Raw genomic sequence first — 26,201 nt, forward strand, 5'->3', positions numbered from 1 at the left:
GCGCCGCCGCCGTGAGCGTTAGAGAGAGAGAGAGAGAGAGAGAGAGAGAGAGAGAGAGTGGGGAGGGAGGATTTAGAGGGCACGAGAGGAAGAGCCAACGTCATAATCACCCTCTGTCAGAATTCCTCGGCATTCCAGATAAAAAATGCTACTTTCTCCTTAGTGTACCACACAGATGTAAGGGACAAAAAAAGGAATAACGGGCCTTGAGACGGTTAGGGGCGGAGACTGAAAGTGAGTGCCTGGTGCGCATGCGCACCCGTCGTCTAGTTTTTCCTTCTCGGGTTGCGCTGCTGGAACTTTCTGGAAATACCGGCGGCGGTGGTCCGAAGAGGCAGGCTACGGGTAAGAGAAGGAACGCGCGGGCTAGGCTTCATCGCTTGAGCCGAATGCGAACGGAGGCATCTTCGCCCCGGAGCCACTCCTACAGGTCACTCCCTTCCCCAGGGAAGGGCTTTCCGGCGGCGGTGGCGCAGTGAGTTTTCATAAACACCGAACGCGCATGCGCGGCTGGTATGTGTTGCTCCGCCGCATCCTAATAAAAGCGCGGAGGTTGCAAGGGGGGGGGCGCAGCGGGACGCAGGTCTTTGCCTCCCTGTGAGGACTAGAGTTTCACGGGGCTAACGCGTGGGGAACAAGGGCTTCTGCAGAGACAACCGAGCACCGGTTCACGTTGCACGAGGACTGAATTGGTCTCCTCACCACTGCAGATCGTGCAGCCGCTGTGACCTTTTTTGTGGTGTGTGGTCTTAGTAAGCGATATGACGAGGTAGCTTCGCGTTTGAAACGAAAACTGGTTGAGAGTGGATAGTTGGCACTAGCCTATTACCGTATAACAAGGTGGCGCGTACCTTAGTACTTGTAGTACTATTCACGTCACTGGTTCTGACTAGGGAAAATAGCTGGGAACGTGAACTAGTGGTACAATTATACCCACTTGAGGCACAAACTTCATAAAATACTGGCTCAACTCTTTAAATATGATACATAGCGTTCTGGAGTAGTCCCCTTCAGGTCCTACATGCAGACAGATACCTAGAAACTCGTGTGACAAGAGCCTGATCTCGTCAAGATGTCTTCTCCACAGAACTACTGCCAAGCAGCTGGACAAATGAGTTTATTTCTTTAGAAAGTGGCTTTTCATAAGAGTTTGTTGCTCAAGGCTTGTTATAATGATGTAAGGTTATATCATTAATCTGCAAAAGCTGTCATGCATAGTACTAGACTTTGTGTTCTATGTAGTAGACTCACATTGGGGTTTGTTAGCTTTAGCTCACACCCTGATGGGAGTTAACAGATCTGGATAAATTCATGGGTGATGAAGCTATCAAGGACTAGGTCAGGCATCCCCAAACTGTGGCCCTCCAGGTGTTTTGGCCTACAACTCCCATGATCCCCAGCTAACAGGACCAGTGGTCGGGGAGGATGGGAATTGTAGTCCAAAACATCTGGAGGGCCGAAGTTTGGGGATGCCTGGACTAGGTACAATGGCTATGTCAGGCATCCCCAAACTTCGGCCCTCCAGATGTTTTGGACTACAATTCCCATCTTCCCCGACCACTGGTCCTGTTAGCTAGGGATCATGGGAGTTGTAGGCCAAAACACCTGGAGGGCCACAGTTTGGGGATGCCTGGGCTATGTACTACCCTGTTTCCCCGAAAATAAGACATACCAATAAAATAAGCCATAGCAGGATTTCTAAGCATTTGTGCGATATAAGCCATACCCCAAAAATAAGACATAGTGATAGGCGCAGTTCTGGAGGGCGCCAAGGAAGAGGTAAGGCTGGACGCATAATAAAAATAAGACATCCCCCGAAAATAAGCCATAGTGTGTCTTATTGAGGAAAAATAAATATAAGACAGTGTCTTATTTGCGGGGGGAAACAGTACCATCACTGTCAAAAGGCAGCATGCATTTTAGTAGGCATTTGCTGGGACTTGTGAGGAGCAAGCTGTAGCACTCAGGTTCTGCTTGTGGCAACAATATGTGAACAGAGAGCTGGACTACATGGGGCTTTAGCCTGATGCAACGGTCTTATATTCTTATGATTTTAAAAAATAAATTTTGCAATATTTACAAAGCAGAGTGGGTCTGGTTAATTGACCATGAGAATTGGATTTAGCTTTTTGAGACTTTATGCTTTGGTTTAACATTCATATATTCAAGTTCATTTGAACCAGGCTAGGAGATTTGCCATAAGAACTTTTATAAAACAAACTGGATACTGTGTATTGTTGTCAGGATACCAGAAGGCTACTGTTTGCAAACATACAGATGTTGTCATAAGCACAGGCCCGGTTTCACAGACCTTTAATACTGCAATAAACCCATAAAAGGCACCAACAATAAGGAACATGTCCAGAAGCGTAAAATTCTGGGATTGACATTCTGCAGTTCATAGTAGGTGCAATTTACAATTTGCATTTGATTTGTGAAAATCAGAAATTAAAACATATTAAAGTTCTAAATTAAGAGTTTATTAAAGGTGATACTTTGTTGGAAAGGCAATTAACTGGTTATAGCTTTTCCATCCACGCATGCCAAATACCAGAGTTTTAAGTCCTGGACTCCCCCCCCCCCAATCAAGTTAGTGACAGCCACTGCTAAAACATGATTAAATACAGTTGCTGTAAGGAATAGAAACATCTGTCTAACCTCCCAAGACCAGCTTTTAGATGCTTTAAAAATAAATTTTGGGAGGATTGTGCAGAAGCAATCATGAATCTAAAGATAATCTCCTAACTTCTCTCTGTAGATTGCAATTCTAGTTCAAGAGTACACTGTGTATCTAGTAATTTAAGTAGGTTTAGTTGCTGCTTAACATACACATTTAAAGTTAAAACTTGCTGTTTGTTTTGTTTTTTCACTACATGTAGGGGCCATGCTAATCTTCTCTGTATCGTTCCAATTTTAGTATATGTGCTGCCGAAGCGAACATTCATGTAAGTGAACTTCATGAATGAAGTTTGGGGAGGAAAGGTGGAATGGTAATGTAGTCATTTCAAAATATTTTACTTTGAGGAGTGTACAGTAAAGTCTGCTTCAGACTATGCAGTATATTCCACTATCTTAGTTTTGGTATCGTACATTAAACATCCCCCGTTGACAGCCTGATAACTCACAGTTCACTGTTCTAAAATATAGTTCTTAGCAAAACACTCTTAATGTAATCAAAGACTAGGAACTAACAAGATAAAATCTACCTTCTACGCTGAGACGGAGTGGTCTGCACATCATGTTAAGCCATCTAATTACCGTAGTGTACCACAAGTAGAGAGGTGTTATGAATATCGTCCTAAACAATAGATCAGGCCCTCCAGATGTTTTGGACTACAATTCCCATCTTCCCTGACCACTGGTCCTGTTAGCTAGGGATCATAGGAGTTGTAGGCCAAAACATCTGGAGGGCTGCAGTTTGGGGGTGCCTGCAATAGATCCTGAACAGGTTCAAGTAACTTAAAGTGAAGAGTAGCAAGGAATCTGAGGAGTCTAATCTACAGGGATTAGAAAGATTCCCAATTTGTATACTATAAAAGTGAAAAAATGCAAACTCGGGCTTAGGGCTCAGTTCTGTCTTTATGGAGTTTAAGAATTTGTAAGTTCTTATATCAAACTTAAGTTTTTTGTTAGATCAGCGACACAAAACCAATATTTAATGCTTATTCAATAGAATAAACTGCATTTACATTGGTATCTTGCTAAATTCTGCCAAATTGGAAATAGTGAATTATATGAATGTTAGTGCTGTCAAACACATTAGTGCTGTTCATACGTTACGAGGATATCCCAAAATTACAGTTTGCAATAAATAGAAACTAGGCTTAATCTTGCCCTTGTTTCATTACAATTTGCATTCAGATTATTTTAGGACATTGTAAAGCACACACCCAGTATTCTGTCTTAAATTCACAGGTCTTTGCATTAGTAGCCCTGAGATTAATGATATGGCATTGAAAACATCTATCCCTTCAGTGTACACAGTGGATAAATCATATCTTATAAATCATATCTTCAAAATCACCTACAGTGTGTGGCTACCTGAAACTTCTATCTGGTGCAACTATCTTTGACTATTAAAGCCAGGGATGGGTAATTGTGGCCCTCTGGATGCTGCTGAGTTACAACTCCTATTATCCCTGACACTGGCTTTTGCTGGCTGTGGCTGATGAGAGAGTAGAAGTTCCAACAATACCTGGAGGGCCACAGCAGTTTGCACAGCAGTTTGATCTCTGTTAATATCGTATTTTTCCCATCCCCCTTTCTACTACTCAATTTCTTTGTGGCTGCTTGTTAGATTTATATAATTTATGTACCTAAACATATATATATTAAATAAAAGCTTTTTAAAGAGACTTTATTTTGTTCTTATTTTAATTTCAAATTTGTGTAAAATTGATATAAAGTGTTGTTATTTGGGTTAGAATAGCCCAGGTTTGGGGATGACTCTTCCATTTTCCATTTGCCTATAACAAAATTAATAAATATAAACAATAATAAAACTTGAATTTTAATCTCAGGTGAGTAACTATACTAAAGTAAAATTATACCAGACTGTTAGCAACTGAACTCATGTTTCATCTGTATGCAGTTCAATTTTATTTTCTGAAGCAGTTCCTTACAGCTAGAACAATAGACTTAAAGGTCTGGCCGAACTCCAAAACCAGGTCCCTTGGGTGGTTCTGTCAGAGAAGTGAGACCACCAGCTGGCTCACAAGAGAAGCGCCCACTCCTGCAAAAAGAGAGAGCAATTAACTTATGCATTACTTCCATTGCACTACTCACCTTCAAGGGTAAACAGAAGTCAGACTCATTCTCTTCAAACCTTTAGTTCTGGATATTTGTGAAAACATGAACCTAGTTGCAAGTTTAAAAGCCAATGTATGCATGCCACTTTCTAAGCACAGTTGTAGTTCTTGCATGCTCAACTTTATAGCTCCACTGAAGTAACTGGGGCTTACATCTGAGTATAGGATCAGGCTGTGTCTTGTAAACCAAAGACGTAGGTTGAATTTTACAAGCTGAAAGTTAGGGGAAAAAACCTCAGTTGTTACGTATATTACTGTGTGTTTATTACATTTTTATCCTGTCCTTTTTCTTAGGACCCCCATATTAATCTCACAGCATCCCACTGAAATAGGTTGAGCATATATGGGACCAGCCCAGTCTTCCTGTGAGCAACATGGCTGAGCACAGATTTGAATCCAGTTCTCTCTGGTCTTAGTCTAGCACTGTACCTCGCTAGCATAACATTCTTCCTCTGTAGCAAACATACAATCAAATTACAAAAGAAAGTGATGCGGCAAATACTGTTTCTCAAAAATAAAAATTAATATTTTCGTGTCTGAGAGCATCACCATTTGACTATAACTTGCAAAATGACTGCCACAAATCAGTGAATCTGATTTATTTAGAGTGCTGTATAGCCACTAAAGGCACTTGCACTGAAATCTATGCAGTGTAAAACTAGCTTGAGCATCCTAACTGGGCATAAGAAATGTAAAGAAGTGCGGATGTAAGCCTGTCAAATAAACACTTGAATAAACACACAATTAAATTTAGAAGCAATCACATCTCTCTGAAGTTTGGTCAAGACTCAATATTGCTGTGAATTCAGCTATTTCAACGAAATATTTATTTATATTTACAGTATTATTTGTTGTTGTTTAGTCGTGTCCGACTCTTCGTGACCCCATGGACCATAGCACGCCAGGCACTCCTGTCTTGCACTGCCTCCCGCAGTTTGGTCAAACTCATGTTCGTAGCTTCGAGAACACTGTCCAACCATCTCGTCCTCTGTCGTCCCCTTCTCCTAGTGCCCTCAATCTTTCCCAACATCAGGGTATTTTCCAGGGAGTCTTCTCTTCTCATGAGGTGGCCAAAGTATTGGAGCCTCAGCTTCAGGATCTGTCCTTCCAGTGAGCACTCAGGGCTGATTTCCTTCAGAATGGATAGGTTTGATCTTCTTGCAGTCCATGGGACTCTCAAGAGTCTCTTCCAGCACCATAATTCAAAAGCATCAATTCTTCGTCGATCAGCCTTCTTGATGGTCCAGCTCTCACTTCCATACATCACTACTGGGAAAACCATAGCTTTAACTATACAGACCTTTGTTGGCAAGGTGATGTCTCTGCTTTTTAAGATGCTGTCTAGGTTTGTCATTGCTTTTCTCCCAAGAAGCAGGAGTCTTTTAATTTCGTGACTGCTGTCACCATCTGCAGTGATCAAGGAGCCCAAGAAAGTAAAATCTCTCACTGCCTCCATTTCTTCCCCTTCTATTTGCCAGGTGATGGGACCAGTGGCCATGATCTTGGTTTTTTTGATGTTGAGCTTCAGACCATTATTTTGCGCTCTCCTCTTTCACCCTCATTAAAAGGTTCTTTAATTCCTCCTCACTTTCTGCCATCAAGGTTGTGTCATCTGCATATCTGAGGTTCTTACAGTATTTATTTCTTGGCAACTAGGACACAGACCCTTAAAGTGTATAAACTTGAAGCATCATTGGAATAAAGGTTTATATTTGGTTTCCCATATCTATAGATATGTTTGCAACTTGATGTGGAAAGAATATGTAATGCTAATTACATACAATGTTGCTGTTCCCAATTTTCCTTAGTATTTATTATATGGTACAAATAAAATACCTTGGTCCAGGTTTTGGAACTTTTCCAGCTTTTAGTTCATCAATTATGTCTTCTATGTCTTTTGTTGTCAGATCTTCCTGAAATGTGAAATAAGGAAAATGTAAACATTTTCAGAAATTTAAAAAAGTATACCACCATGTTTTTTGGTCTAAAAGTATCCTATAGTCAGTCACCCTGTGGTAATTCTATTAACACTTGAAAAAATGTAGGCATAATTATAGCTTTTAAGTGGGGCAGGTTTCCTGCTGTCTAGTAGATCCTACAATTTGTCAATATGGTTACGGGAACAAATGCTCACAGCAATACACTACTGTACTGTCTTACAGCAAACATGGAATACAAACTGGTTCAAATCTAGCTGATTTCCAATAAAAAAATAACAATCCACTTAATTATTTAAGTGAGGAAACATCTTTTAGTACTATTAAAATAAAGAAAAAACAGGAGAAGTTAAACTGGATAAACATAGTTTGATTACATTGGGTTATATTTGGTTACTCTGAATAGTAAGCTCAGATGGTAAGCACCAAGAGGTATTGCAGAAGTACACTTTAAAGGGGGCTACAGGACAACCCCTCTTCTAATATCCCATTGAGGACTGAGCACACTCAATATCAGTTGAGGAAAACAAAAGTGTGCATTTGGGTAGGGAGGGGGAATGAAATGTGTTAGCCTGCCAGCATTGTTCTCTTCCAGCATATCAGAACAGGAGCTCCCTAGTTATTTTATTGCAAACATTTTGTTACAATTTTGGGGGCTATTTTGCTGTGCAAATTCCAAAGCAAACGTAGTTAGGTGTCCCAGTATTGCAGGACAGAATAAGTTGTGGCTAAGAGAGAGGGCCTTATGACAACCCTGCACTTTATATTAAGGTTGGACTCAAGTCAAGGAAGAGACTACTTTTTTGATGCTAGTGTTTGTGTATTCATCTCCCCTCAACCACAAGATCAGACAACAAATGAACCCCATGGATACACTGAAACATTTTGTTGAAAGGACCCATTTGTACTTACATAATAGTTATCATTTATTTGTACCATTGGTGCATTTACGCAAGCCCCCAAACATTCCACTTCAATCAGAGTGAAGAGTTTATCAGGAGTTGTTTCTCCAACTTTTATACCTAGGGACACAAAACATAAAACAAGCAGCATTAGAACCTTGCAGGCCTTTTCCCACTAGCCCTGGGAGACTGGGGCCCTGACTGACTCCAGCTACAAAACCTGAGGCTGCTGAACAGACTCTTGGGCTGGGGTACTGTTTAGGGGAAGGTTGTTACTGTTATTTATACATTTTTTAAATTATCTTTGTTTTGGATCTTATGATTTATGTGGAAATGGTTTATTTTTTGTTTATTGTTTATTACTGCTTTTGTTGTTTGTAATTAATGTATTTGTTCATGTTGAAAGCTGCCTTGAGCAGGGTTTGAACTATGGAAAGGCAGAATACAAATAAAATTATGTATGTATGTATGCATGTAATCTCAAACAGTAAATTTTCAGTGATTTCCTTAAATATAAACAAGGACAAAATGCATGGATTGTGTCTATTTAGTTGAGTTGGGAATCGTGTGCAAACAGGTGCTCTGTGTGATTCCCAGCCTGATCTAGCAGCAGGGATTGCATTAAAACTTACAGGAGTATAAAGATCTGGCTGTTAGAGCAGGCTGGAGAATCTAGTTTTATAGTGCATGCACTGTTGAATAAAGACTAATATTTAAAATTATAGCTATTTTAGACCTTACAAAACTGAAAGCAGTTGGCTGCATTATATGAATGCCTGTGTGGCAATGACATCCTGCCAGGATGACAGCTACACCCCCCACCACTGTAACAGGTATTTAGCGAAGTGTCAGGATGTGAAAACTTAATGTTTCTTTACCTGTTGAACAGATCTATAAAGGTTGTACTTGTCTCATAACATTCAAAAGGTTACTGACCAAGGTGTGGTAGAATGAGAGATGATATCTGGCCAGACCCGGACAAAGATCCAAGCTTTAGAAACTATAGCATTAAAATAGCCACAGCCATTTTAAAGCAAATTAGAGGGGATGTTGAAAACATTAGGCTCCCTTCATTTTTATGTTTACTTCCTTTTTTTCAGCATTTCCTGAAACTTACAAGGTGTACAGTGAGGGGAAAAAGTATTTGATCCCCTGCTAAATTTGCCCATTTGCCCTCTGACGAAGAAATGACCAGTCCATAATTTTAATGGTAGGTTTATTGCAGCTGTGAGAGACAGAATAACAACAGGAAAAACCCCGGAAACCCAAAAGACAAAAGTCAGAGATTGATGTGCATTATAATGAGTGAAATAAGTATTTGATCCCCTATCAACCAGCAAGATGGCAGGCTACCTGGTATCTTCACTGTATGTAACAAGCTGAGATTAGAAGCACCTGCTGTAAGGGAGAGGTCTTACCTGTAATCCCATCTTGTTACAGTACCTTACAAAAGACCCCTGTCAACAGAAGCAATCAATCCAGCAGATTCCAAAGTAGCCACCATGACCAAGACCAAAGAGCTGTCCAAGGATGTCGGGGACAAGATTGTAGACCTGCACAAGGCTGGACTGGGCTACAATACTATTGCCAAGCAGTTTGGTGAGAAGGTGACAACAGCTGGTGCAATAATTCACAAATGGGAGAAACACAAAATAACTGTCAACCTCCCTTGGTCTGGGGCTCCATGCAAGATCTCATCTCGTGGAGCTGCAATGATAATGAGAACGGTGATGAAGCAGCCCAGAACTACACGGGGGGAACTTTGTCAATGATCTCAGGGCAGCTGGGACCATAGTCACTATGAAAACAGTTGGTAACACACTACGCCGTGAAGGACTGAGATCTTGTAGAGCCCTCAAGGTCCCCTTGCTCAAGACAGCACATGTCTGCAGTTTGCCAATGCACATCTGAATGACCCAGAGGAAAACTGGGTGAAAGTGCTGTGGTCAGATGAGACCAAAATCGAGCTCTTTGTCATCAACTCAACTCGCCATGTTTGGAGGAGGAGGAATGCTGCTTACGACCCCAAGAACACAATCCCCACTGTCAAACATGGAGGGGGACATATTATGCTTGGGGTGTGTGTGTTTTTATGCGAAGGGGCCAGGACACCTTCACTGCATCGAAGGGACGATGGCCAGGACCATGTATCGTCAAATCTTAGGTGAGCACCTCCTTCCCTCAGCCAGGGCATTGAAAATGGGTCAAGGATGGGTATTCCAGCATGACAATGACCCAAAACACACGGCCAAGGCAACAAAGGAGTGGCTCAGGAAGAAGCACATTAAGGTCCTGGAGTGGCCTAGCCAAGTCTCTAAACCTTAATCCCATCAAAAATCTGTGGAGGGAGCTGAAGGTTCGAGTAGCTACACATCAGCTTCGAAATCTTACTGACTTGGAGAGGATCTGCAAAGAGGAGTGGGACAAAATACCTCCTGAGATGTGTGCAAGCCTGGTGGCCACCTACAAGAAACATCTGACCTCTGTAATTGCCAACAAGGGTTTTGCCACCAACTACTAAGTCATCTTTTGCAAAGGGATCAAATACTTATTTCACTCATCATAATGCACATCAATCTCTGACTTTTGTCTTTTGGGCTCATGGGGGTTTTCCTGTTGTTATTCTGTCTCTCACAGCTACAATAAACCTACCATTAAAATTATGGACTGGTCATTTCTTCGTCAGAGGGCAAACAGGCAAATTTAGCAGGGGATCAAATACTTTCCCCCCTCACTGTATATACTGTATAACCTGTTATTCAGAACAGATTTAAGTCCCCAGAAGAGAAGGGCATATATTCTAGTTCTATTGTGGGCCTACGGTTATGCAGATAAGTATCACTGCTCTTAAGCAGGCTGGCTCCTATGCTCTTATTTAAAAGTGTTTTCAGTATCAGTTTTAAACACTATTATTTGAAGTGATGAGGTTTTCACATTTTAGTTTGATTCCAAACACTTTCTTTACTTTCCAGGAAGAAAAATGTGTAATAGCAGAGAAAATGACTATACATTTAAAAATGTTCAGAAGCCTTACCAAATCCTCTATAAAAGGTAGTACAATGTAAATGAAGAACCCCACATAAGAGAAGTGAGCTATATATCCTACCAAGCTTCTTCTGAATGGCTTCTAATATGCTATCCGAGTCACACAGCATGCAGGGCGTAGTGGTGCAGATCTGAATATGGTATTTTCCAACGGGTTTACGATTATACATTGTATAAAAGGTTGCTACTTCATAAACTCTCATGGGAGGTATATCTAGAATCTCAGCAATCTGTAACAATAAAATAAGAGTATTTTTTTTTTAGGACATACCGTGTTTCCCCTTTTTTAAGACGTAGTCAGAAAGTAAGACATAGCAGGGTTTTTTTAGAAGTAGGAGAAATAAGACGTACCCTGAAAGTAAGCCATAGTGCCGCCATTGTCCCCATCGCCAGCAAAGCAGCTACCGGTAGAGGCGTGGGGGGGGGGAGACGCCTCTTGCCGGAGTTCTGCCCCGCCTGCTCCTGACTCGCGGGGAGAACAAAAGGGAGAGGCGCGAAAAAAAAGACGCCACTTCCTGTTCCTGCCGGGAGCAGCAAACCAGCGAGAGGCGCGGGAGAAAAAGGCGCCTCTTGCCGGAGTTCTGCAGCCTGCTTCTAGCGTGCAGGGAGCCAGAGAGCGAGAGGTGGGGGAAAAAAAAGACTCCTCTTGCCCGAGCCCTGCCGCCACCGGGACTCAGAGGAAACTTGCCGACAAAGACGACTGAAGGAGCGAGAAGCACTGTCCCGTGCAAAGAGATAAATACAGGAGATAAAAACTGTAAGGAACCCCTGTTGAGAACTTGGCGCTTTTGAAGCTTCTCTCCTTCTTTCCCTCCTCCCGTTTTTTTAAGGTAGCATTGCCCCAAGGATCGCTTTGCTCCTGCTCCTCCTTGCCCAGCTGATTTGTGGCTGAAGGAGGGGTGATTCTTTAAAAATCTGCCGAGGAAACGATCTTTATGGAGGACAGGGAAGTTTTTTCCCTCTCCCTCCTTGCGTTTATCAAGGCAGCTTTGCCTCAAGGCAGATTTCCTCCTGCTTATCCCTGCCCAGCCACTGGTGTTTGTGGCTGAAGGAGGGGTGATTCCTTAAAAATCTGCTGAGGAAACGATCCTTATGGAGGACAGGGAAGTTTTTTTCCCTCTCCCTCCTTGCGTTTATCAAGGCAGCTTTGCCTGAAGGCAGATTTCCTCCTGCTTATCCCTGCCCAGCCACTGGTGTTTGTGGCTGAAGGAGGGGTGATTCCTTAAAAATCTGCCGAGGAAACGATCCTTATGGAGGACAGGGAAGTTTTTTTCCCTCTCCCTCCTTGCGTTTATCAAGGCAGCTTTGCCTGAAGGCAGATTTCCTCCTGCTTATCCCTGCCCAGCCACTGGTGTTTGTGGCTGAAGGAGGGGTGATTCCTTAAAAATCTGCCAAGGAAACAGATCTTTATGGAGGAGGACAGGGAAGCTTCTCTCCTCCCCTCCCTCTTCCATTTATTTTAAAAAACAACCAAGGGCTTTTCCATATGACCTGTTTGTTGGCATTCAAACTCAAAGCTTTTAGTCTTTATCATCCAGACTTCATTGAGCAAGCATTCATTCCAACTTGCTTGTGGAGGGTGTTTGCAGGTTTTTCCATTGACAATTTGTTCATCCCACAGTTCTCAGTGGATTTCAAGTTTCCAAACAACACAAAGTTCCAATAAAAACAACAAAGTGGTTTTGTTGCACTAGGACAACTCAGCTCTTTAATCCACTTTAATTGTGCCAAACTTAAAATTGCAATATGCTCTTGAGTCCCCTGTCCTGAGGTGCCAAAATTTAATCTTTTTAGCCATTTCTGGACACCTAAAAGCAGCCATTTAACATTTTTCTCTATCCCCCCATAACCAGCCAGAAACAACCCCCAGACAATATGGCTGCAAAAAGAAGGAGCTATACAGTTGAGTACAAGAAAGGAATTGTGGAGGACTCCCAGGGCAAGAATCTTACAGCTTTCTGCAAGGAGAAGAATTTGGATATCCGAATGGTCCAAAAATGGCGGGCAGAATACGATAACCTCAGTCTACAGGTGGTCATAGGAAATGCTAAGAAGCGTAAGTGTGGTGCAGGTCGGCAACCTTCAGTTCCTGAGCTGGAAGACATGATCAGTGAGTGGATCGCTGAAAGGAGAGCAAAGGCTTTGGTTGTGCGCAGGGCTGATATTCAAGCATTTGCCCTAGCAATGGCATCACAATTTGAAGTATCCCCTGAATTCAAAGCATCACAACACTGGCTGGATGGCTTCCTTCAGCGATATGAACTGTCTCTCAGAAAATCAACAACACTGTTTAGGTTGGAAGATGCTGAAGTTGTTAAGCGAGCACTTGCATTCAAGTCCTTTGTTGATGGCATCGACTTTTCTAAATACCAACTTTGCAACATGATTGCTATGGATGAAACTGCAGTGTTTATGGGCCAAGGAGCCCAAACAACAATTGAACAGAGGGGTGCCTCCTCAATCTACGTTCCCTCCACTGGTCATGAAAGTTCTCGAGTTACCTGTATTTTGGCAATTCGTCTGGATGGAAAGAAAGCCACACCTGTTATCATCGCTAAGGGCAAGAAAGATAAGATTGAACGTGTTTCTGGCATTTATGTTCTGGAATCCGAAAAAGCCTGGTGCACACAAGCAGTTATAAGGAGGTGGCTTGATTTAATGCTGCCACTTGTTACGCGAGGTGGTCAAAGAGGTCTGCTAGTCTGGGATTCAGCCAGCACTCACCGCGCTAAAGACATGAAGAAGTTCCTTGCAGAGAGAAGAATAGATCAAATAATGATTCCTGCAGGAATGACTGCCTATCTGCAGACTCTTGATATTGCAATAAACAAGCCATTCAAAGACCATTTGCGTATGGAAATCAACGACTACATTGAAAATAGAATGACAAGAAATCAGCGTGGAAACTTTGTGAAACCTAACCTGCAAGAGGTCGTGAATTGGGTGAAGAATTCATGGGATAAAATCACTGACAGTGTTGTTGCCAATGCACTCCGAGCAGGTTACCTGGATAAGAGGTGCTCATTTACTGAGAGCTCTATCGCTCAACATGAAAGATTGGGGCCAATGGTTCTAAAGGAACTGGAATTGCAAGAAATGAAGGATGGAATTCCGGGTTTGGAGTGTTATGATGATGTTCCAGAAGAAGACGACTTAACTATAATTGAATAAATGTTGATTGTTGTATGCTCCAGAAGAAGATGACTTAATTTTAATTGAATAAATGTAGATTGCTGTACCGTACCATACTGATGCAATAAAAATAAGACATCCCACTGAAAGTAAGCCACCCTGTGTTTTTTTGAGGGAAAAAAGTTATAAGACGGTGTCTTAAAAAAGGGGAAACACGGTAAAACGAGCAGTTTCAACTAACACCAACATTTTGAAAAGCAATTATAATCCCAACGATGATATGAATCCTTGTATTTCTTAACCAACATTTTTTTTCACAAAATGTGATAATAAATGTGCATTTTTTCAACCATTTGTTCTTCCAAGATTGATTATTAACAAGGTTTTCAGAACACGTGACCCGGACTACAGTTACCATCAGCCCCAGCTAGGAGAGCTTTTTAGATTTGTTCTTTTATTGTATTGTTTATGTGGTAGTGTTTTTGTTTTTGTGTTGTATTATGTTTTTATTTGTTTGCTGTTATTATAAAATGAATAATTTTTCTGGAAAAAAAGCCATTGCAGTCATCACAAAAATGCAAAAGGTAAGGCCAGGGTACATGCTAGCATAAAGTCATATTGTGTTGCTCCTTCTGTAGTAGGAAACAAGCATGCCCACAAAATGTCGATTTTTGCCTGAAAGGGTTTGGAGGGGAAACCAAGGAGCAGCTTGGAGAATCGAGACGGGAAACGGGTTTTTCCCTGTTTAGCCCAGCCTGAGCAGGAAGTCAAAGGGAATCAATGTTCCCAGGAGGAGGGTTGGGAACACCAGTTTTCTTCAATGGGTTTATACCCACTGCTGCTGTTTATTTATCATGTATATGGAACATTGCAAATCAAAAGTGCTCCACAATTAAAACAAAAACTCACAAACCAATATTCAAAGCTTTTCCTACACTTCCATCAGAATATTTTCACCAATATTCTGAGCCCACTTGAGAATGTATTTCTTGACCTGCTCCTCCTCTATATCATAATTTAACAATAATTGACAAACTTCCAATAAAAGCTTCTCAAACTCTGCCATATCTTTTTGTTGATCATTATATCTAAGAATGTGTTTGAAAATATCTAAACCATGGAGTGTCTGCCTCCTGAAATAATGAAGTACCTTATTCATCGCTGATATAGGTAGCCATCCATGCTGTCTTTGGGCTAGATCCAGGACTGCCATCACTGCTCCAGATTTGTGTCCCTCTGGATAGTTGCTTACTATTGCCTCTATTCGCTGTTAAAGAAAATAAACATTACAATAGAAAGGGGGGGGGGGAAATCAGCTTTCTGTAAAGGTACAGCCTATAAAGTATCATGACATACCTTACAGTTTTCAGGTGTGAAATCAAATTGAGTATTTGGGTTGTTTTCAGGAGTATCTCTGTGCTGTACAAACAAAATAATGAAACAATTACACATATTTAGAACACATGTCAGATGCAGCAAAAATAAGACTATACCTTAATAAAATAAAAAAATTCCTTCAGTAGCACCTTAAAGACCAACTAAGTTTTTATTTTGGTATGAGCTTTCGTGTGCATGCACACTTCTTCAGATACCATTTCGTGTGCATGCACACGAAAGCTCATACCAAAATAAAAACTTAGTTGGTCTTTAAGGTGCTACTGAAGGAATTTTTTTATTTTACTTTGACCCAGACCAACACGGCTACCTACCTATACCTTAATAGTTATGTAAACGTAAAGGGGCCTCTGACCATTAGGTCCAGTTGTGACAGACTCTGGGGTTGTAGCGCTCATCTCGTGTTATTGGCCGAGGTATTACTCCAACGCCCAAATAAACAGAAATAATTAAAGCTTTTGAACTCATATGGAGTTACTCTCTCAATACACTCTCATCTTCATAAATATAAAAAGAGGAAATATTATCAATGTAGTCCTACATTTGCTGAGAAAAATGGTTTGTGATATTACGGTGGAGGACAAATAATAAAAAGACAATAAAAACCACATTTCTCAATTTTCAGTTACATCTGCTTTAGTTGTACATACAAATTGCTTACCACAAACAAAGCTCCTCCACCACCATTGCGTGCAGCTGTTGCATGAAGAGAGCGAATCTGTGCCACCTACAAAGCACATTTTATAGAAGGTAAGCATCTGTTTTAAAGTTACATCTTACATATACAGTACCACATAAAAGAAAAAAAGCAGGGAATACCAGAGAAAGCAGTATTTAACTGACCTGAAAAAAGTTTTGTGTCTGTCCATCCCTTCTGCTCCTAAACAACTTATTTAATTCATGATGGCAGTACCAACTAGAAGCTCAGAGCAAAAGATGATGGTGGGCATGACTTTAGCCTGCCTGTGACCCTCCTATGAGAACCGCCTCAAATACTACTTTTCCACAGGAACTACAAAGCCACAGTAAAGTTTGCTTGTGCATCAGTTTTCAAAGCTTGATCACATTAATCCACTCTCACACCAATATGCTTGATTGGAATCCTCCAGTAATTCTGATCTAACAGCATGCTTATCTAACAACTAAGTGGTCTGCTTCATAGAAAACTACCAATGTGTGCTGCAGCACTAAAGAAGGCACATTACTTGAATCACTGAAAATGCTATAAACAGTACCCAAATAAATTGCAGTGGCAGGAAAACATTGCAAATCATTGTGCTAAGAGGTCATAGAGAAGGAAACAGGAAAATAAGTATATGCTTGGGCAGGTCTTGGGCAAGAGGCAATTTTACTATGCAAAGATAATGAAGCAAGTGTACAATAACTAATATGAACAAACAGATTATCAATGCCCATTATAGCTATTGCCAAAACACACAACTTAATGAGAAGCTATCTACAGATTTCTGGCTAAGCAACGAAAATGAACCTGAATTTATCTTGGAATACCTACAGTATTTGCCACTATATACTCTCTCCTGGTGGTTATCTTGAGAAATAGTCTGGTAGCACACTGCTGCAAGAATTCAGAAGTGTGTTGATATACTGTACTGTACCTTTTCAAGTTTACAAAAGAGAAGGAACAGCAGCTGTATGCATTTGAACAGCATGGTGCATCACTGTGAGATAGCATCAGAACACTTCCCTAAACTGCTGCCTAACTTTAGAGAAGGGATGATAAACATGGATTAAAAATAGTCACATCCGTATTCCAACCCTGCCTCCCACAAATTGTAGTTGCAGGAGGTAAAAACCCACAAGTGTTTAGAAACAAATACTTAGGCAATCAAATTTATTTCTACAGGGGCACCAGAATCTGTTGCTCATCTAAAAAAACTACTGTTTGTGCAGAGATTAATTATTCAAACAGCACGTAGTTCAAACTATGGTATTCACTACCACATGATGTAGTGACATGTTAACTCCAATTTAATTACTTTAAAAGGGAATTAGACAAATGACTGAGATAAGACTATAAATGGCTACTAGTTATGATAGCTATATGCCAAGTTCAGAGACAATATGCCTCTGAATACTTGTTAGGGAGGGCTATTGCCTTGGTGTCCTGCTTTCCATAGGCATTTGGCTGTCCATTGTGGGGAAAAGGATGCTGAACCAGACAAACCTTTGATCTGATCATAGAATCATAGAATTGTAGTGTTGGAAGGGTCCATGGGGGTCATCTAGTCCAACGTGCAATGCAGGAATATTTCACCCAATGTGGGGCTCAAACCCATAACCCTGGAATTAAGAGTTTCATGTTCTACTGACTGAGCTATTTTATTAATTTATATACAGAAATTTGTGCACATACAAATATTAATATGCTTCATGAAAATATCTCAAGAAAACTATGCAAACTCTACTTTTAAAACAACTCTTTAAAAAGGAATGAGACTGTTCCTTTGATAAAAATATATATTCAAAATGCACTGGAAATTCATCAATCCTGCAACTGCCTCAGTGCTCTTGTGGTAATTTCTATAACTGTTTTTGATCCCTTTTTGTCTGCAATTAGGGAACTCATTTTCCATGCTAAGAAATACACATCGTACTCTTCTCTCATCACCCACCTGTCAAAAACATGTATTTACTTAAAAACCAAAGTGACAAAACAGTCCAAGTTATCTCAGATTTTATGCTGTTCATCTCAGCAGTAGCCCTGCTATGGAATACCAATTCCAGTCTCTGTGCTTCCTATTCACTAGCTAACTGTTATGTATAACACAGGACTCCTGTCATCATTTGGCTCACCCAGGGCTTGTGTTGCTGGTCTGTTTGGCAGCCTTTGTGGTCAGAGGGGAAAAACAAGGATAAAGTAGTGCAGCACAAGTAAACTGACAACAAAGGAGGGTAGTGCCGTTGAAACAGGCATGACAGATATAGACCTACATATTTAAATGGGGCCTGCCAGGGAATCTATCTAAAGCCGGAATCGATTTAAAGTGCTTCCTAGGACCTCACCACTGTGAGGCTCCAAAACCAGATGCAAAGGCCCAGCAGAAGAAAGAGCTCATATGCTCACCCAATTTGCGCTTCCAATTCTCTACCCACACCTTTATCAAGATTTGACAGGATCAGGAGTTTGGTGAAACGCTGTCACTTGTAGTAGTTTGAACGTTCCCAAGACCTAACTTCGCGTTACACGCGAAAAATGCAACCCTTACGGTCGCTCCTGCTGCAGAATAGCCATTCCGAAAAAAGAGGGTGACGTTCAGGAGGTGAATAAGACGACGACGGCATTCGTCCTTTCCCATCTACCTGCCTCCCCGCCCCCCCGCAGCCCATTCCCTCTCCTCGTATGGTTTATTTTTCTTTTGTAAGGCTAATTCCCAGGAAAGCATGGACCCCAAAGCGGTAACCGTAAACTAGCAACCCCGCTCCCGACCAAATCCTCCGCCCAGCCCTTGTCCACCCCTCGCGCAATCTCCGCGTCGCCGCCGCAGAAGCTGCTAGGCTCGTCGGGAGCGGGGTAGAAACCGAATCAAGCTCCTCCCTTTCCCCTTCCACCCGAGGAAGGCGAGGGCCGCCTCCATGCCCTTGGCCGCTACTGCCCTCCACCGACATTGCCGGGGACGCCCGACCAGCGCGCATTTCCCTCACCCCACCGCCCTCCTTACCGAACGCGCGAAGGCAGCCCGAAAAGGAACGGACAGCAACATGGCGGCACTCAGCCGCGGCCTCCCGCCGCCGCTGCCGCTGCCGGCAGACAAATGGAAAACTACTCCTTCTCGAGGAGACGCTGCTGCTGCTGCTGCTGCTGCTACGCGCTCGGCGCCGCGCACGCAGCCGCAGTGCGAGCCGCAGGCTGATCTGCGCATGCGGGCGCGACCCCGCCGCCTGCCGGATATTGTGGACGCGCGTCCAGAAGAGGAGGAAGAGGAGAATGGATAGGCGATGGGTTTCGAAAGGCACCCCGATCGCGTTATGGAATGCTAATGGAAAAACCTGTGTGTCAAACTTCAAAACTAGCTATATTTAAACCACAAGTGTAAATGTATTTATTTGTCCAGGTCTTTCGAACCTGATGGTTCTTAGTTTTCATGATAGATGCATAGCTGCCAAGTTATCCCTTTTTTAAAGGGATTTTCCCTTATACTGAATAGGCTTCCTCGCGAGAAAAGGGAAAACTTGGCAGCTATGGATAGATGTCACCATGTCAGATATATTGTATATATTGTCACCATGTCAGATACAATATTGTATATATTGTATGCTGTGCCTCCAAGGAGCACATCACAGCTGTTGGTGCCACTGTGGCAGCAGCAGAAAGCAGGTGATGCATTCCTTGGAGACCAGATCTGCTGCCCCTGTGGATCTGATCCTGCCACCTGCGGCGGTTGCCTCACCTTGCCTCATGGGTGGGCCAGCCCTAAAATTAATAATGGCTTGCCTTCAAAGTAGTGCCCAAAGAGGATGTATTGTACTATATTGCTGAAAAGCTCATTGTATCTCTGTCCTCTCCAAGATAAGGTTGACTCAGTTCAAGGTCTCAACTAGAGCTGTTAGTTTTGGGTGTGGCAATGAATAGGAGTTCTGTCTTTCTTTTCATCTGGTCATCCAACATGCAATTTATCTCCTGTCCCTATTCCATAATTCCCACACCATGCTCTGGCACCATAATTTTTAATGTGGGTGGCTGTTACTTGTAGCAAAGAACCATCTCATCATGTGCCATGTACAGTATAAAATGTGGTGCTTACCACCATTATCAGTTGTTGCTGTTAAAAGGTGCTTGTATACATATCTCCTGTTTCTGGAATTTAAATCCATTGCTATTCGACCTGTTTTTTCTCTGTTTCCTCTGAAAACCACATGAATTCCAAAAACCTTTACAGCAGTTAGAGGGGCCTTGTCACTCAGCTGGCTCCAGCAGGGTGTACTTTGACAGTTACTGGCATGGATATATGTTTCTACTTTTTAATTTAGAAAAAGTGTAGCCCATAGAGACCAAAATTTAGATCACATGATTTCCCCATTGCCGAAAAAGACAGTGACATTGGAATGACAGAGGCAAAGGCATTAAGAGGTGTGACATACAGGTTGTAGATCCACTTACAAGAATAACAAACAAAGCTCCTCTGTGACCCAAGTAACTGATCAAGTATATCAGCTTTTTTGTGGGAATTAACTAAAACTGAGTTCCCCCCTGTCCCTTCATGAATAGATAAGAAAAATTCCAGCAGCATCATGTATCCTCTAATAGAATATTAAAATGGTTTGGTAGTTTCTGATGGAGGAGGAGTGCATTGTTCTAGGTCCGGAAAACAGCCAAAATAGTGCTGTTACTTGCTGCCACCTCCTGGATGTATAAAATATTTCTCTTACATGAAGCTCAATTAATTCTCCAGACAGTCCTGTGCATAGAATTCTGACAATAAGCCCTTAAGCATCAGAGATTCAAATACTCACTCATATATCTGTATAAATTTTGATCACATATTCAGATATTTGTTTAAGTTTGTGTGCACAGTCCATGGAGGGTAATGTCCTAAAAACTAGATGGCAATCACAAATTAGGGAGAGATAAAATGCACAAATATTTAATAAAAATCATCTCCTAATAGTGTAACACCTAGCTGCCAAGTGATGTCCCATTACAGAAGAGTCTCAGTGCTAATATTTTGGTACTGACTCTAAGGGGAAAGAGATTATATTTTAGGGGCAGGCACAGGGAATGCCTCTCTACATTCAAAAAGGCTACAGAGATGCTGTTATTAAGAACTTTGAGAAGGTGCTCTTTAAGAGGCTTTCATCTATTTTTAACATGCTAAATGCAAAACATTCTTTTCTCTACTAATATGCCAATGAACTCATTGACATCCATAGGGAAGATCCAATACCTGGCAAGATAGTGGAGGACATTTTGAGTGACTTCTTAAAGACACGCAAAATATATTTCACTATCTTGCCAGGTATGAGCAAAATGGATCCACAGTTGCTTTTACCTATGCCTGTGACCAACAGTATTAAACACTGTTCAAATTGCTAATAATAGTATCAAATGGGTGCAATTTTCTTTTCCATCTCCCTGCACGTCATCACCAGGGCTACAAGCAAAGCCTGTATATCACAAAGGAGTGTCGAGTCCTTTAAGATGTACTGGAAGAAAATGCAGTTTGCACTTATAAAGGCCAACATTGTTCATCTGGAATAGCTATACGAAGGACAGTGAAGACATTTCAAATGATTGTATGGATCTTCCCAATGTTCATTGACCTTTAAATGCTTACAAGGCGGACATGACAGCCTAGCAGGAGGGATTTAGCAAGCTTGTTTTTGATGTGTGCACCCTTTGATTATCAGTTAAAGTTCATTCTAGCTGTGTATTGTTCAGCCCTTTACCTACTGGTATATGTTGTATGTTGCAAAAAAATCTGTTTAAAACCATTTTAGAATTTGGCTTGAGTTGGGAAGAAGAATCCTGTTCAGCTGAACATTAACACCCAACTACTGTATGTCTATTTTATATTTGTTATTATTAAGGACCAATCATATTCCGATTTTAAACATTTTGTTCCAACATCTCTCCCAAGTTAAAATAGCCATGCAACCAAATATTTTTGAAAGGAGATGACCATTATACTCCATCCCAAGTGAACAGGTTTTATCATCAGGTTTAAAACCCATGTGATACTAAGTTCTTTATTTTGAATCTTCCACTAAGGCATAACACTGGCATCTCTGAGTACAAAAAAAGAGCTACACACTTTATTTCCGTTAACTTCATATATTGCTTGAAAACAATATGAACCAACCAGGACACGGCGATCATCATATGAGACCCTTCTTTGTGTGCCTTCCCCTGGAGGGGGGGGCAACACAAGAATGGGCCTTTTTTGTAGTGACTCCCTACTTGTGGAATGCTCTCCCCTGGGAGGTTTGCCTGGGCGCCTTCATTGCATATCTTTAAGTGGCAGGCAAAAACGTTTTTCTATAACCCTAATCGGCTTCGGTCCAGTATACCCGAAGGAGCGTCTCCACCTCCATCATTCTGCCCAGACACTGAGGTCCAGTGTCGAGAGCCTTCTGGCGGTTTCCTCGCTGCGAGAAGCCATGTTACAAGGGAACCAGGCAGAGGGCCTTCTCGGTAGTGGCACCCGCCTTGTGGAACGTCCTCCCACCAGATGTCAAAGAGAAAAACAACTACCAGACTTTTAGAGGACATCTGAAGGCAGCCCTGTTTAGGGAAGCTTTTAATGTTTAATAAATTATTGTATTTTAATATTTCTGTTGGAAGCCGCCCAGAGTGGCTGGGGAAAACCCAGCCAGATGGGCGGGGTATAAATAATAAATTATTATTATTATTATTATTATTATTATTATTATTATTATTATTATTATTACTATTACTACTACTACTACTACTATAACCAGGCCCCTTTGACTGATTAACATTCTATGGCTTTCTAAATGTGTTTGTGGAAGGGGGGGTTATTGGTTTGTGGGGTTTTTTGTTTGTTTATTATGTATTTTGTATTCTTATTTTGTATTTTTGTTTTGTGAACTGCACTGCGATCTTTATAGGTCAAAACCAGCACTTTGAATTGGGTCCAGAAGCATGCAGACAGCCAATGTAGTTGTACCAGAATTGGTGTTCACCTGAAACTTGCCAACAGTTGCGGATCAGCATTCCGCACTCACTGAAGCTTCTGAACCATTTTCAAGATGGGTGTAAGAAAATTGAACAGAAAATTTTGGACATGACAATTCTAAATTAAATGTTTGAACTGCAAGATGGTTTATTGTCTATGATTGAGCAGTGGCAGAGTTTCATGCTCTAGCACTGGGGAGCGGAGAGCAGGCGGGGCGGGGGCGGCACGCATCCTGGGGCAGCTGCGATGGGAGGAACGGTGCGTTCCCCCCACATTCCTCTTCCTCCGCCAGTGTGCTTGAGGAATATGCCACTAAATGCTCAATAAATACTAAATGATGATCAATAAAATAATAGAGCCTTGTAAATTTCTCTATGAAAAAAGTGGAGGAAAGCAAAACAGTCAATGAGCCATGATTTCCCCCAGCACTTCTGAACTGGAACGCTTGCCTTCCCATCTGGTTATGTTCCTCCTAGAAAGGCAGTTGCTGTTGGGAAAGAGACTGCAGTCATCATGGATAATGTTGAAGAAATGAAAATTGAACCTGCAGACTCACCGTCTTTTGTTGACTTGAGTTCATCTTGCCCTTCACAGCTTATTGCCTTCACCACAAAATTGACTTCCAAATCTCCCCCTACTACTGTACTTCATCAATTCTTTGTGCCGCACAACCTGGTTTGACTTGTTTTTCATGCTTCTTTGGCTTGTTTGTTTATTATGTAGTGTAATGATGTCGATCATTTTATTATTTCAAGCTAATGCAGTGGAATTTTCCCAGTAGAGATGGAAATTGTGTTGCAAATACACACACAGACACACACTGTCTTTTACACAACACAACATAATTTTTATATTTGTCATCTTTTCTGGTAAATATATTGCAAAGTAGCATTAGGATAATGTTTATAGGTTTGTTTTTTTAAAACACAACAACAGTCGGGGTGAGCATGTTCTGAGTCAGGAATACACTGGAAATTTTCCCCACAATAATTGTTCAGATTGCTATATGAACACTTGCCTTACAAACTGTTTTTCAGTAAAGGATTAGGCTCATATAGCAGCACCTGGGTGCATAGGATTGTGCTATAAATCATCTATACCAGGGGCACATATGGCTGTGTGCAGTGCACACAGTGAAAAAGGCAGGCATACATCATTATTCTTCAGAACTCTGTTCATGTTTCACTGCATCCTAGTCAGTACCAGTAGGTGGCAGTGTTGTAGCCACTTGCTAAAGAAACCTAAATATCATCTTTCCCCTTCAACCTTCCCTGCAATCAGAAGAGGGTTTATGAAAGTTGCCTAATATGAAAGCAATATTTTCTTGAAACTCGTACTAGGCAAACACATCCCTTGGTGATGGGAAATCAGAACTGCTGTTAAGTGCATCAATAAATATGAATGTGCAGGCTTGTGGGCTGTGCCCTAAATTAGTTGGTTTGTGCTTGTAAATTTGCGTTGGTTTACTTCAAAACTTTTTTAAAAAGTGACTGGCGGAGCACTCCTCAGTTCTCAGGAGTACATCCCACCGAGTTCAGTCAGAACTTACTCCTAAGTGTGTATGAGGATAGCAGCCTGTATCTCCTTTTATAGGACAGTAATGCACTAAACTACCTACTTCCTTTTGCTAAGTGTAGTTAGTGGTTCTTTTTTCTACACAGATGCTACATATCTTTCTGTGGCATCCATCTAGGGTGTGCATGCCTCAAGTCTTCCAGAGCAACTCCAGATGCACCACACGGATTTGCACGGTTTTCATTTTTTCAAGGTAGTTCATAGGTTCATTCATTTGCCTCATACCAAGGCGTCACATGGAAATAACTGTCTCAGCAACTGCAGTGGCTAGCTATGTGCAGCCATGCCTCAAGATCCACCTTTTGCCCCCTTCCTCACCCTTTGGGTAAGGACCAGTGCTACTGCCTCTCCTTCATCTTTAGAGCAGTGCCTTATTTTTGCAACAAAGGAACAAACAACTCTCTGCTCAGGGTTGAATGTGTGGTATTAATTCGGTGTTAAACTATCACAGAGAGCAGTAGAATGGTGAGCCTTTATTCATAATGTTCTGAATCTGGATTGGTGACCTACAGAAAGCATGCATTTCATATTGCTGCTTTTTTATGTAGGCAGGGAAACAATAGAAACAGGGATGATTAGCAATGCCAAGGGATTGCAGACAGATTCCAGGTGCACATTCTGCTGAAACACTGGTCCACTAGCAAAATTAATTAGATCAGGGGTTAACCATTCAGCTGAGACATAATAATTTTTAATTTAATTGGTAAGTTCACTTGCACACATGGCTAGGGAGATTCATTAGGCACTGGAGCATATGCAGAGCTGAGCAGTACAAATGAAGAGCCTGTCTGTTACATTTGCATAAATACACATCTTATTTTTCCTGAATGGTTCAAAGGTGCAGGGGCGTCGCAATGGGGGGGCGGTGGGGGCGGTACACCCCGGATTCCACTCAGGGGGTGCCATTTGGCACCCCCACCCCCCGACTCCCAAGCAGAGCCTCCAGCCTCCCACTGTGCATGCGTGTTACATAGTGGGGTATCGCCGCCCCCCCCGCGCCTCCAAAGCTGCGCGCCTCCAGCTACTAAACTCCAGGTTAAATAAACAAAACCAAAAAACTGCACAGAAATGCAATTTCACACATACTTGTAAAAGTGCTTGTGAGGCTTTGAAAGGATTTCTGCATAAGTGGTTCACTCAGGCTTCAGGTATACTTGCACTAACCAGCTAACACATTTTTGTAAGAAAAAACAGGCTTTTTAGTTCTGAAAGTTGGGGGAAACGGCCATGGGGAAAACAGCTTGTCCAATCCACTCCTAATGGTGTGGAGGAAAAGAGTAGATGATTGCCTAATGTTGGGAAGAAACTTCAGTCACTAGTTTCAGGCAATACAGGCATATGTTGTGCATTAATTTATCATCCCTTCTGCCTGTGTGAGATCAGCACAGATCCTTATGAGCCCATTCTGCCAGCATTTGCTGCCTGAGACGGTTGACTTACTCTGCCTAATGGCAGGTCAGCCTGGCATGTAAAATATGTTAATGTTGTTCTCCAATTAGAAGATTTCAAGTTGAAATTTAGATTTTAATTTGAGTTCGGTGTTGTTTTGTATTCATTATTAAATTATGTTGTGAGCCACTTTGGGGGCTATGCAAAGCCCTATTAGATGGAACAGAAATTTTAAAAATAAACAAATAAAGGAGCGAAACATATTGAAATCAAATACCATGGTATTGCTCATGTTGTATTGGGATGTGCTCTGTGGAAAACTATTGTGTTTGAAATTATGTCAGGTGATAGGAAGGCTCTGGC

The 26,201-nt window shown here is 41.7% G+C and overlaps 2 protein-coding genes, 1 long non-coding RNA gene and 1 pseudogene across 5 annotated transcripts; 2 read left to right on the top strand and 2 right to left on the bottom strand.

Annotated features, from left to right (window-relative positions):
* The first annotated feature begins 21 nt into the window (after window positions 1-21).
* Window positions 22-10,310, top strand: LOC148684823 (uncharacterized). Its single transcript, XR_015951452.1, has 2 exons — window positions 22-345; window positions 9,088-10,310. It is a non-coding gene; the product is annotated as an uncharacterized LOC148684823 (long non-coding RNA).
* LOC118090575 (U6 spliceosomal RNA) lies at window positions 2,841-2,941 on the bottom strand (annotated as a pseudogene).
* NDUFV2 (NADH:ubiquinone oxidoreductase core subunit V2) lies at window positions 4,571-19,066 on the bottom strand. 3 transcript variants are annotated; one of them, XM_060277908.2, is made up of 9 exons: window positions 18,900-19,066; window positions 17,405-17,520; window positions 15,881-15,946; window positions 15,181-15,243; window positions 14,975-15,091; window positions 10,754-10,922; window positions 7,658-7,767; window positions 6,645-6,721; window positions 4,571-4,732 (listed from the first exon to the last, which is right to left on the bottom strand). In XM_060277908.2, exons 2-9 carry the CDS (start codon window positions 17,417-17,419, stop codon window positions 4,639-4,641), a joined length of 711 nt encoding a protein of 236 aa, XP_060133891.1. In that variant the 5' UTR covers window positions 17,420-17,520; window positions 18,900-19,066; the 3' UTR covers window positions 4,571-4,638. The 3 variants fall into 3 exon arrangements, with proteins under 3 accessions (XP_060133891.1, XP_088531464.1, XP_034980797.1); XM_088675338.1 differs by lacking the exon at window positions 18,900-19,066 and adding an exon at window positions 18,305-18,763; XM_035124906.3 differs by lacking the exon at window positions 17,405-17,520.
* On the top strand, window positions 11,318-13,973 carry LOC118083532 (pogo transposable element with KRAB domain). The gene is made up of 2 exons (XM_035112032.3): window positions 11,318-11,449; window positions 12,546-13,973. Exon 2 carries the CDS (start codon window positions 12,568-12,570, stop codon window positions 13,861-13,863), a length of 1,296 nt encoding a protein of 431 aa, XP_034967923.2. The 5' UTR covers window positions 11,318-11,449; window positions 12,546-12,567; the 3' UTR covers window positions 13,864-13,973.
* Window positions 19,067-26,201: the final 7,135 nt, after the last annotated feature.

The sequence above is a fragment of the Zootoca vivipara genome, chromosome 8, assembly GCF_965207765.1.
Source record: "Zootoca vivipara chromosome 8, rZooViv2.hap1.1, whole genome shotgun sequence".
NCBI lineage: Eukaryota > Metazoa > Chordata > Lepidosauria > Squamata > Lacertidae > Zootoca > Zootoca vivipara.

Excerpts from the sequence above, each read along its gene's own strand:
- NDUFV2 (XM_035124906.3), bottom strand. The coding sequence starts at position 18,941 with ATGTTGCTGTCCGTTCCTTTTCGGGCTGCCTTCGCGCGTTCG. Across the intron at positions 15,947-18,899 it reads GGGCTGCCTTCGCGCGTTCG|GTGGCACAGATTCGCTCTCT; the intron begins GTAAGGAGGGCG and ends TGTGCTTTGTAG. Across the intron at positions 4,733-6,644 it reads GTTCCAAAACCTGGACCAAG|GAGTGGGCGCTTCTCTTGTG; the intron begins GTATTTTATTTG and ends CTCTTTTTGCAG.
- LOC118083532 (XM_035112032.3), top strand. The coding sequence starts at position 12,568 with ATGGCTGCAAAAAGAAGGAGCTATACAGTTGAGTACAAGAAAGGAATT.